The sequence below is a fragment of the Sceloporus undulatus genome, chromosome 6, assembly GCF_019175285.1.
Source record: "Sceloporus undulatus isolate JIND9_A2432 ecotype Alabama chromosome 6, SceUnd_v1.1, whole genome shotgun sequence".
In the NCBI taxonomy this organism is placed as follows: domain Eukaryota; kingdom Metazoa; phylum Chordata; class Lepidosauria; order Squamata; family Phrynosomatidae; genus Sceloporus; species Sceloporus undulatus.
In genome coordinates this window covers 125,321,215-125,334,445 of record NC_056527.1, presented here as the reverse complement: position 1 = coordinate 125,334,445, position 13,231 = coordinate 125,321,215, and the positions used below count along the sequence as shown (strand labels likewise).

Below are 13,231 nucleotides of genomic sequence, written 5' to 3'. Positions count from 1 at the left end.
TGAACATTGAATACATCCTCGACAATGGAGATAACTGTGACATTAGATTGTGGCCTTTTTAAAAAATGAAGCTAGAAAACCTGTCTGTTTTCCATTAAAATGAAATGGGTGGTCAATTCTTTTTAAAAAAAATAAAACTAAAATATTCATATCCTACTTTATAACTTCTTACGACCAAGAAAAATGATGTTGGGTGAAGACAAGTTGGCTCCTTATTCTAAAATCTGGAGGGCTCCCTCCCTCTCTTGAGAAATGAGCACTGTGCAAATATTAAAAGCCTTATCTGAAAAAGAAATCAGAATTCACTTATCAACTGAAAGCATTTTATAGACGGAGGCTAAGGATAGGAAAATCCAGCTCTTTGGAGAACAGCTCCACAATTGTGCAGCTGTAAAAATAGCACAGAAACCTGACTGCCTAGAGGGTTGACAAGTAACCCAAATAGCAACATTTCAAGGCAAAATCCCTTGTAGGTCTCTAAATGGAAAACTACATATATAGAATAACTCAGCGATGTAATTATTTCTCCTCCAGTGTACAACAAAAGAATAGTGGACTTGGAGAAACTGGCCATTCAATGCTTCTGCTGAATTTCTATCCATCCGGGGATGGTTGACAATCACTATTTTGATGTTGCAGGTGCAACACTGCAATCAAGAACGAACAATCAAACTTATGTTTTTACTATGTTTTTAAAAATGTTCCCATTTTAAAGCTCAACTGTATCGAATCATCAGCTCACATTAATGGATTTTAAAACTGACACGCATTTGCCCAGTTTTGCTAGCTATGCAGTTTCTTCTCATGCACCCAGACAAGTGATTCCCAAGAATTTTAGTAGGGCTCAGACCTAGGTAAATGTGCAGAAGTTGATAGATTCCAGGTCTATCAATTTAATAGGGAGTTAACTACCTGTAATCTCCAAGCAATGTTACTGTATAGTGGGCCCTCCACATTCACTACGATCAGGGATGCAGGACCCCCGTGAAAGTGGGAAAATTGCAAAAGCCTTACCTGAGAGAACACCCCTTTAGAAATATCTAGATCCTCCTGTGCAACGCTATGGTCAACATCAACAAGAGGTTGACCAAAGATTTGTATTGGAGGACCTACAAAATCCTAGAGAGGTGTTCTTTCTAGAAATCTCTAGGGCCTGCACTACAATTTCTGGAGATAGTTGGATATAGTTATTATGGTGGAGGACTGAGAGAAACCTAGAGACAACATGTTAGTAAGTCCTCAAAAGTCAAAGCCACTAATGTGGAGGATTAACTGTACTGGTATATCTCAGTTCATATGAATAAGGAGGCTTCTGGAAAATTAAGAATCAATGTATTTTAGGAGTACCCATTAACAAGAAGACTTTTCCCTCCAAGCAGATCAAACTGTGATAGTTGAAGCATAATTTCAAGCCCTCAAGCCACTATTTGGGTGGTCTCTTCTGATATCTTTAAGGCAGCCAGAATTGTCACTGCTGCATATCTTCAAGTATAAATGGTATTTGTACATTAACATATGATATTTCCACAACAGGCAGAGTAACATATATTCAGTGTGTGATTTACTAGTTTCAATGTTAGAACAGTATCAAGGAGCCATAGGTTCAAGCAAATGCTCATCCACAAGGTTCACTGGGTGATATGGGTGGTTTCCCATCTCCCAAGCCTTGGGTGGATTTAAAAACTGAGGTGGGGATACACCTTCAAATCCTTGGAGTATGAATACCATTTTTAAAAATAGAATCCAACAGTATCACCTGCTGTCATACCATAAATCCTCCCTATTTCCTCTTACTTGATTATGATGTGGAGGAGACCCTGGTTGTTCAAGTACATCCCCAGTGGTGGACTGTGTGTTTGTGCTTTGAGGACCAGACTAGTTAAATACAGGGAGACTTGGGTACCATATGACAAACTATAGGGACTATATATGGAATAACTGAACCCATGCATCAGTGGAATCTGTGATCTTCAACATATAATTTATCTATCATAATTAAAAGGAAATACCTAGTCATTACTGCTGCAAAAGTAGGCATGCAAACCATGCGTAAAGAAGTTGAACTCTCAAAATGCAAGTTAAAGTTGAGCTAGACATCTGTGAGATGGTTGGGTTTCAGCATTCTTTACCCCTTGTCTGTGAAATGTATACAACAGGACTTTATTGATAAAACCATGTAAGTGGACTTACATGGCCAGAGTGAATCCCATTTTTACTATGGGCTCAAGTGCTCTTCAAGAAATTATTTATAATGAGATGCTGAACATGAGATCTTCTAGATCAGACCAACAGAGCTAGAATGGTATAGTGGTTCGAGTGTTCCAGTATGATTCTTGAGACCAGAGTTCAAGTCCCTACTCAGCCATGAAAACCCAATGGGTGATCTTGGGAAAGTCAGTCTCTCAGCATCAGAGAAAGGCAAAGGCAAACCCCCTCTGAACAAATCTTACCAAGACCTAATAATATAGAATCATAGAGTTGGAAGAGACCACAAGGGCCATCCAGTCCAACCCCCTGCCATGTAGGAACTATGTTCACCTTAGGGTTGCCGTAAGTCAGCAATGACTTGAAAGCAAACAACAACACATCAGAGCAAAAAGCCATCTTTTCTGGAGTACACATCTCCGCATGACCAGCTGGATGATTCTGAATAATCTCCTGGGGTTGAAAGAAGCCGTCCCGCTGCTGCTTTCCAGAAACTAGTATTATTATTCAGTGTCATATTGCCCTGGAACATGGCAGCTATCTTTCCTAATTAGTATTTTCTCTAACTGATGTACACTCTTGACTTTGTCTCATTTCCTTTTACAGCCATCACCCCCTTTTGTGGCACTGAACTCTACAAATTAAATTATGAGTTGCATGAATACTTCCCCTTTCTCCATCTTGCAATCAGTTCTACTGGATGACCCTGAGTTAGAGGACTGTGAAAGTGCTCCCTGTTCTCTTGGCATTTCTTAACCACACATCCTATAGAGCAGTGCAGCTCAAAATGGTGGTCCACAAGCCTTCATTTGATGGCCCACAGTGAGTCTCCAGAAAACTCTACACAGGCAATAATAATATGGTACACATGCAATAAATGTGGTAACACTCCCTGGAAAAAAGAAGGAGAAATTGCTTGTCTGCCATGCCAAAAAGTTTAAGAAGCGATGATCCAAATGATATCAGATAGTGGACAGAATTGTGAACAATGTTATATATCCCAAACACATCTGTGGAAGTAGGCCAAGTCTATGAAATCTTACACTATGACTTCTTTCACTCTGCTAGTCTCAAAGGTGCTACAAGATCCCTTTACAAACCTATATCCCAACACAGAGAAACATGGATACTCAAAATCTATATTGTGGTATCCTTACCCAACCCAATACTGTCCAAATGCTTCAGATTTCACTGTCCACCAAACCCAGCCAACGTAACTGTGTTGGGAAATAATCAAGAATTGTGGGAACCGTAGTTCGGCAAGATTTGGAGGACATCAAGTTAGGGAAAGCTGGAACGCATCACAACTAGCCAGAGCAAAATGGTAAGCGAAATCAAACAAATTGAAATATCACCTAAAACTCTGGAAAAATACATCGGACTTATCCTGAGCCAAATAACATAAACTCCACTCATGATATCCGCAGCCTGCTATTGTAAACAAAAGTTGTCCAAACACATATAGGAAAAGTGGTCAGAAACCATGATAATTGTGTGTGCTTATGTGTGCCAAAAAATTAGCAACATATACTTTACTCCAGCTTAAAAATAACAGTTTATAATATTTTAACAAAAATGTATTAGATGTATAGCTTGTTGCATTTTCACTTTGATAGGAATTTAGGAAAGTTTTCTTGTTCGGAAACTTTAATGAAATAAAATACTGTATTATAAATTCTATCCGTCTATGTAGCCTGATAATTCAACATGGTGATGAAATGCCTTGTGCAACCATTTTGCTATATAAATTTTTTACTAATTAATATGCATTTGCCATTTATGAATGAGTCTGGCAGTAGAAAACAGAGGTTGGAGTTGAAGGTTTGGCATACCAACTCCGCAGCCCTAGTACAAAGAACAAGGATAAATTCTAGTACTCATGAGAATGGGAACTCTCCATGTGCCTATTTATCTGAGGAACTGAGACATATGGTATAATACACGTAGGCAGATACAATGTGCTCAGCGTTATTGCACCTTATGTTTTAAATGTTGGGGCTCTTTAGTACACCACATGCAAGTTAATTGTTTTCTTCACAGCATCAGTGCCTAATAATCATCACACTGTAATCTTATTTCCTCTTCTGCATTGGGCCTTCTTTGTAAGAGCTAAGAAGAGATTGTGTTATTCAAACCCATTCCTGGCCCAGAGCTTTGAAAAGTTACTTTTTACGACAACTCTCAGAATCCCCCAGCCAGGATGATCGATGAAGGATTTCAGAAGCCACAGACCAAAAAAGTAACTTTTCAAAGTTTTGCTCTGGTCAGCAAAACCTAGCTTGCAGTCTGAGAGATGCTTAGATTTGGATGAGACATTGCATGAAGAGACTTCCAATGCTGAAGAGAAGCCACCAACAAGTTTTATCACATTTCTGTGGCAATTGTGGAAGGCTGGGGGCTGCATTAACCCCAAGGGGGCCCTGGAGGCCCATACCTACCACTGAATCTGTTCCTACAAAACTATTTTTACAACATTTGCCCCTTGTCCTCTAGAGGACATAGAAAGGCATTACCATACTTTTGGACCTTCTTCAGCCATTTTGACCCAGGAGAGGCCTCTTTTAACAACAAGAAGTCATTTCTTGTTTCAGAAAAGGCCTGTCCTGGACATAAATTGGCCCAGAGGTCCTCAAATGTGGTAGAAATGCTTTCCACATCCCCTAGAGGTCATTTGGAGGGTTTCAGAGGAAACAGAGGCCATAAAAATGGCCCTACAGTCACATCTGGCCCACAGACCCCACTTTGCTCACCTTTGTGGTTCATCAGCACAATTTTTCAAGTCGTAGCAGTACACAGAAAGTCTTATAGAAAGCACACTTCTGTATAAACCGAAAGGTAGTTGGAAAAGGGTGAGGTAGCCTCTTAGGTATACTGAGCTCAGGCCAATTAAAGCCATTATAGCCAATTAAAGACTTTATAGCATCTAGAATTGAGCCCCGGAAGCCATTTGTGAACTCTACACAAAGGCAATAGAATGAGCACATCTACCGAATCATGCTCTAGTCTGTGTGTGCATACACATATATAAACACTTATGCTGAATTAGACCTTTGATCCATCTGGCCCTCCAGGAATATTACCGATGCTGCCCGACAACAGTTCTTCATGAGTTCAGCCATGGCTTTTTCATCCTCATACCTGATTTGGTAGGGAATGTACTTGTGACCTTCTGCATACAATCCAGGTGCTCTAGAGAGAGTTACAGACTCTCTCCAGTGTTTAGCAAACAGCACCGCCAGAATGCCATGCAATAATTTCAGCTGACAAAAGTGATGGGGGCTGGAGAAAACCTGAAGAACAAAACAACCCTCAAGAAAAGCCCCAAGCATCACATGAAGCTTTACATGTGACAAAGGGTTCAGTCTACCCTTTTGCCCAATACGCTAGTCAGGTTTGGTTTTAAAGCACAAGGAGCTTCATTTTCCCAAAGGATCACTTAGAGACACAGTTCTAAAGCACTACTGAGTTAAAGCTTACATTTAGCTCTTGGTTTTGGTGGATATATAAACTGGCTCTTAGCACATTTGCAAACAAGCAGGCCCTCACTGCAGTAACTGTGTTCTTGGATGCTCAGATGAAAGTGCAAATATAAATATAAATATAAATCTTATTTAGAAATCAAAGAAGAATGGCAAACAGAGCAGATTCCCAATTTCCTCCTCCTCTGTTGGGCAGATTTCTAAGGTAGCTCAGAAATTATTACACCGAATGACCTCCTTGCTCTGGGCCTCTCGGCATACATAATAATGCCTGTTTGGCTCCTTCACATTTGGCTGTTCTGGTCCCCAAGTGTCAAGACCTTTCCAAAAGGAGGAGGAAGGGCAAGCCAATCTATCAAGACGCTCTGACACTTTTAAAAGGAAACACACAATCAGAGGAAAAGTGACACATCATGCAAATGGAGCAGCAAGACACTGTGGCAATGGAACAGTAGGAGCACTGGGCTGCTGCAGCACAAGCAAGCAGCCACCCAGGCTTTCCTCCTCTTACAAAGGATTCTGCAATTCTTCATAGAAATGGAGAGGAAATGCCAGTTCACCCGAATCTGAGGAGTTTCCCTAATTAGCAGCGTATAACTTCTCTATTACAAAAAGGAAGTCTGACAATATTAAAAGAAACCACTGTTTTTAAGGGGGGGGGAGTAGTGGGGTTGCATGAAAACTGTAGGGTTTTCAGCAAACGAATGAACAAATGAACAACCCAAACATACTCCAATGTTTCCAGGCAGCCACATGTTTTGTTTTTAAATCAAAATGGCTGTTTTATATAGGAAAACAAAAACAAAACAGCGAGTAAAAATCCTACACACAAAAATCATTCTGCAAAATCTCGCAGAAATTGATAGGGACCGGCTTTTGTTATGTAGGATTATTTGTTCCTGCACAAGATTTGTGTGTGTGCAAGCTTCACACCTGTTGTTGTGCTCATGCTGTCCTGTGGCCTTCCTATAAGCATCTATGGGAACCGAATTCAAGACTAGATATGCTTGTTCTGTTTCTATTCGTACATTCGGTATTCTATTAAAGTATTCCGTTTAGAGCATTTGAAACCCATACACTACTTCTGCTTGAAGCTGAAGAAGTTATTATCAATAATAACAGGCCTCAGACCTTAAACATTCAGTACAAAACAATGCAAGCATACCCTCAACTCACCCTATAGTTTAAAGAAGAGGATTGTTTCTGCTGGAAAGGTAACAAGCTATTTCTCCATTGAGAAGGAAGAAGATTAAAAGGTGTGCTTTAGCTGTCAAGAGTAAAAGCACGTTCTTGTGACAGGGGTGGAGTGGTTGATGAAATGCAAGCAGCCACATGCAACCTTAGTCTATATGGAACTGGAATGGAGTTCTAAGGGTATGACAGGTATAAAATATCTTGGTGTCAAAATTCCTGATACTGCTGTTGCAGAGGAGGGTATTAGGTCTATAGCTTATGGGATATAGAGAAAGAAACCATGAGTATTATGTGCTGTGCTTGAGGCAAGCTAGTTATACTTCCCCTGGCAGATGGACTGACGTCTTGGATTAAACTACGTGCAAAGAACAACCTCATGGGTGAACATTTAGCCCTCTAGACATGTTGGCCTCCTACTTACCACTGATCATGTGGATGGAGCTGATGAGAACCTTAGGCCAAAACATACAAAGTGTCAAAGTTTCCCCTGTCCTACTTGTCTTAGCACACAACATGCTTAAATTGTTGTTAAGACATTTTATAAATAGTAGCATTATTGTGAGAGGTTGAGTCTCCCTTTTCCAGAATTCTGAAATCCAAAATACTGTACTCCAAAATCCAAAATTATCCATGTAGGTGGCTGAGATAGTGACATTTTTGCCTTCTGATGGTTTAGTGGACACAAACTTTGTGTAGATGACTAAGGAAAAGAAATGAGGCTGCATATTAGTGAATCTAACATCTATTCCTGCAGCACCTACTGAAAAATACTCCAGCTCCCCAAAGATTCAGCTCCCCAAAGATTCAACCTAGGACATACTACCAGGGATACTTTAAACAAGAGATGCCAGGAGTTGAACAAGAGGTCCCTTCTATGAAAACAATGTGTTCTGATTCATTCTGAACATCACAAGGGAGGGAGGGGAATCCTGGATACTGGGAATTATGGGTGTTATTTATGGCGGGATCCAGACTGACCAAAAAGGGCGGTCTGCTGGCGCCTTGCTTTGCTCCGTGAGGAAGCCGCACAGCTCCCTCACGCAGCAAAAAGAACCCGCAAAAAGCGGGTTCTTCTTGCAGCACAATTGTAATGCTGGGACATGCGGACTCTAGGCGTCTGGAAGTGCCGCCCCTCGCACATGACGACGGCGCCCCATAATGCTCGTCTGTATAGTGCCTATGTTACATTTACATGCAGCCTTTCTTCCAGTAAGCTCAAGGCAAAGTAGATTGCTGTCTTCTGAGAGCATATGACTTGCACATTGTTGCTAATGTATGCCTTCAAGTCATTTCTGATTTATGGCGACCCTAACGCAAACCTATCACAGGGTTTTCTTGGCATGATTTGTTCAGAGTGGGGTTGCCTTTGCTGTCCTCTGAGGCTGAGAGTGAGATTTGCCCAAGATCACCCAGTAGAGATTATAATCTTGGTCTCCAGAGTCATTGTCCAATGCTCAAACCACTACACCATGCTGTTTCTATAACTCACCCTGGGATACCTGGAATTCCAAAGCTCACTGGGTGTCCCAAATCCCACAGCAACACCACATTGGCTCTTATATGCATGATGAGTTGGATGCAACTCCCAAGCACTTAGCAATGTTTCCTGATTAGTAAACATAGACTGGAGCAGACTGCATGGCTTCTTTCAAGGAGTGCTGACAGTTACTACATATTCATGACTTCCACACTCTACATGCTTTCAGAAACGTGGAAGTACACAGCCACTCTCATGCTACATTACTATTCACCGAAACACACAAGTTTCTAGTAACTTACAATGCCCAACTTTACAACCACATATGTTCCCAAAGCAATGCACAAGCACACGTTCCAGTTTAACAGACATGTTTTTGTTTCAAACAGACAATAGGTCAAATGCAGAATGATGATTCCACACAGTGCATGCTGCATGAATCATAGAGCGTCTCTAAAAAGCAACCAAATTCTCAAACAAAGGGGTATTTTTAGTATGAGTTTTGAAAATGGCTCAAGTCCTGGCCACCAATGCCTAGCATACATTGCACCCCTTTGTAATTATATTCCAAATTCATGACAGGCTGCAAGATTTCAAGGATAGCATCAAGGATCCGATACACAGCAGCAAAACACACACTACACACACCTATTACAGTGAATGAAACAGCTAGGCATGGACTTGTCTGACTGTTTCATGCAACTTTGAGCACACAGAATCTGTACAGAGCAACAGTGAGCAAAATTTGGTAACAGTATTAATTCACTAAAAGGAAAAAGGGGAACCTTCAATTCACAACCCAAACAAAGATAGTCTTACAAGCAACACAGCCATCTTAGAGTAATGTATTTACAGCACAAATGGCAACTGTGTACCCATGCAGATACCATTGAACTGCAACTCCCATCTATCTACTGTGGCCAATGTTAGTAGATGACAGAATTTGTAGTCCCATGGTATCAGGAGGCCTTCTCAGTCTTTGAGCTGAAGTCAAGAGTAACAACATCTGGAAAGTGACATGTTCTCCGTTTCAAGCAGAAATTACACCAAAAACCAGTTGTACATTGAGTTGTGCCCCCTCCACAAACTATAGAATGGCATTTTCCATCCTCCATGTTGTCAACAGTGAGCATTTCACCCCATGTGTCTCTAATGCTGGTCAGCATGTGCGCATTGGAGCTTCACAAAATAATGCTGAAAGTTGCACTGCCCTGTTAAGGTTTCCTACCTCCTAATGCACAGGAAAACTTATATCAGGATGATGGGAAACATTAATTATGGAGAAAGTGAGAGAAGACAATAGCTTTTCTGAAAATGACACTTATATGTCACTTATGGGTATTTTCATCCTACCTCACAAGCATTGAATTGTAGCCTAAAGACGAGTAGCTTGTAGCTTTCAGCTACATCAGAAAGTTGTGCCATCACTTTGACTACCACTCACCCAACAATGAAGTCTATACGCTAGTTGTAGAATTGCTGGAATTGTAATCTAACACATTTAGAGGGTAAGAGAAGACTAGTCTAACTACCACCACAATTTCTTAATATATATTTGAGGATGAACACCTGGAATTTGAAGGAAACTGAACGGAAACACACAGGCTCCCCACACTTTTGTAGTAGATAAGATCAGATATGGTCCTTCCTACTTGGTTCAAACATATTGACTTAGCACACCTGAAAAATGAAGGCAGAGCTTTCTGTGTATCCCCAATACTCCATAGCCCTCACTAATACACTATTTCATAGTTCCTGCAAAAATTATTCCTATGAAACACTGTATTTTTATAGTAGCTCCGCTTTCATGTTTATCTATCTGAATGGGAATTTTCAATCTCAGGTTGCACAAACTCAATACAAACAGGAGAAAAATAAAACCATTCTTGATTATACATAAAGCCACTTTCTTTTTTAAAAGCAGTAATAGTAACTTGCTACGTCATATATGCATTTCCAAAGCTACTATACCATTGCTCACGTAAATGATACATACTTAAGAATCGAGACTAAGTGTAGTAATGGGGGAAAACACACACAGGAACAATATATTCTCTGCTGGAAAAAGTGCAGTCGCCTGTAGATGTGAATTAAGTATGAAGCTTTCACAATCTGCTTCTCAGACATAGAGATAAGGAAGTAAAACTGGGGTTAAACAAGTAGATTTCAAGAAAACACTTAACCCAGCGGTGGTATCCGACTCATACTTCTTTTAGCAATACAAGTAAGTTGATTCAAATCTTGTTCTTACCTTCTGCTACATCATCGTCCACAGCCCCTTTCACCTGAGAAAAGCACCATTGAATGTCATTCCCGCCGCCACCAGCTCCTAGAAACAAAACACAAAAGTTAAATAGAAGTTGACCCACACCCTGCTCTTTAATCCTGGCTGCACCGTGTTAGCATTCCTCTCTAGTAAACAGTGATTGTTGGCATGGTTAGGAAAGGCAAAGGCGGCCACCACCACGCCCACAAGAACCGAGTATTTCAAAAGCAGTAAGTACACCGAAACCGACTTGTAAGCCCTTCCCTTCCACACACCCCACACGTATATGTCGGCACAGACTTTTGTCACTAGCAATGAACATAATCGTCTCCAGTTTCTCTACAAAGACAACCCCCAGAACCTCATAACCACTCACTTCATAAGCTGTCTTAGGATACACATTAAACAGCGCATGACTGATCTTCTTACAAACCAATCTCTTTCACACATACACGCACTGCATCTACGTGGCTGGAATATGCACACTATACAACACATGACTTACATATCAATCTCTTTCACACATAAACACACAACTTCTAAGTTGCTGGAATATACACACTATACAACACATGACTTACAAACCAAACTCTTTCTCTAGAATATACACACTAAAGGAAAGGAAGGAAAACGACTATTCTGAAACGCAAAGAGGCCGGTTCAGAAAGGAACAAGCTTTCAACTACCGTAAAAGATGGACCGAAGCGAAAACTTCAGGAACATTACAGCCGCAGCAGAAGACGGTGAATCATTTGAACCTTCCAGCAGAACATGTCCAAGACACGCCACCCATTTCTTCTGCATGTCATTCAGGCCAAGTCATTGGGTTGGGTTCATGCAGGAAGAGTGCATGAAAGACCAGGCCGCCCGATTCCTGAAAGACTGTTATCAAAATGGAGCTTTCCCCTTAATCTTTTGCTTGAAAAACAAGGAGTCTCTCTCTTTCCCTGGGTGTGTTTTTTAAAACAGAAAGCTGTGCAACAGTTGCATCTTGGCAAAGGGGATGGCTTGAAAGGGGGGGAAGGAGGAGTTTCTCCCTTTCTACATAAAGCCAAGCAACTTAAGAAAAAGTTCCAGCCAGAAGAGAAGAATGCTCCTTCCAAATCCACACAAACAGGGATCGGAACACAGGAAAAGTGCAAACAATGCCCACAAGTATTCGGTTTGCACCGCCCTTTCTTATGTGGCAAAAGTTGTTTCGCCATATCTGGGAACTGTATGGAGCTGTATAAAAAGATACTGTATTTCACCTTTTAATTATAGTTCAATGTAAATTTTGAATGCAGTCTTACAGAAAAGGCAACCAAGGCCTCCCAAAAATTGTGGTCTCCAGCCAATGTTATTTCCTCTCAACTACAGATTTAGGCAGAGAAGGATTGCCAGCATGGTGTAGTGGTTCCTGTGCTGGACTAAGACCCTGGGAAACCAGGGTTTGAATTCCCACTCAGCCATCGAAACCCACTAGGTGACCTTGGGCAAGTCACACTTTCTCAGCCTCGGAGAAAAGCCAGGGCAAACCCTCACCGAAGAAACCTTCCCAATGAAAAACCTACAGTAGGTCCACTTTAGGGTTGCCGTAATTCAGAGGTGACTCGAAGGCACACAACAACAATGCAGGGAAGAAATCAATTCAGGAAACTTGGGGTTTATTTATCAACCACAAACTGATGATAAGAAGGCGGAAAAGAGGCAAAAGAAAGCGACAGAGATGGCAAAAGCTCAACACAATTGCCCATGCAACTGAATGCAACACGTGTCCAAAACACACTGCAGAAATAATCCAGTTTGAGACCACTTGAACTGCCCTGGCTCAATGCTAGGGAATTCTGGAAACTGTAGTTTTGTGAGTCATTTAGCCTTCTCTGTCAGAGAGCTCTGGTGCCACAATAAACTACAATTCCCAGGATTCTCTGGCACTGAGCCAAGGCAGTTCAAGCAGTCTCAACCTGGATGATTTCTGCAGTGCATTTTGGACCAGGGTGTGTTTGAACATATTGCAGGAAAAAGGAAAATTGAAGAGGAAGAGCACCAAGATCCTCTGCATTTTCAAACCGTGCTCCACGCTCCAATTTCCGCTCAGGCTTCCATCGCTCCCTAACAAATCCTGGAAGAGCATCACACATACAATGTCACATTGAGTGAACCCAGGTCACACATACACATATGCACCCTCCCCAAAAATGCTCCATCTATCCATTTATGTTGCAGATATCCTGGACACCAAACCCATTTGTTCCTCTTTGTCAACAGTCTTGCAAAGAAACACCTCAACCCTTGACCCCAAGCAATCCCCAAATCCAGAATTGCTGCAGGGGAGATTAAGCCACAAACCCAAAGGGGAATGAATGAGTGTGTCCCCACATACACAAAACACACAATGCCAACCCCACCCAGCCTTAGTTGGAAACACACCCAGCCTTTAAATCACACCCTCAACTTCTTGCTCTCCTTTTAGAAACCAGGACTTTCCTTCCTCTTCTAGCAAGGAAAGAGGGCTGCTGGTCAAAGCCAGGGATGGAAATGGATGAGAATAAAAGGGTTAAAGGAAACAGAAAGGAAGGAAGGAAGGAAGGAAGGAAGGAAGGAAGGAAGGAAGGAAGGAAGGAAGGA

General features: G+C 41.4%; 1 protein-coding gene across 2 annotated transcripts in view; it reads right to left on the bottom strand.

Moving 5' to 3' along the window:
- PPP2R2A (protein phosphatase 2 regulatory subunit Balpha) overlaps window positions 1-13,231 on the bottom strand; it is a 39,325-nt gene that overhangs the window by 24,266 nt on the left and 1,828 nt on the right. For both annotated transcript variants that reach the window (XM_042476120.1, XM_042476119.1), the window contains exon 2: window positions 10,607-10,684. In XM_042476120.1, the coding sequence (XP_042332054.1) occupies window positions 10,607-10,684 (78 nt within the window). The remainder of the gene's footprint in view (window positions 1-10,606; window positions 10,685-13,231) is intronic.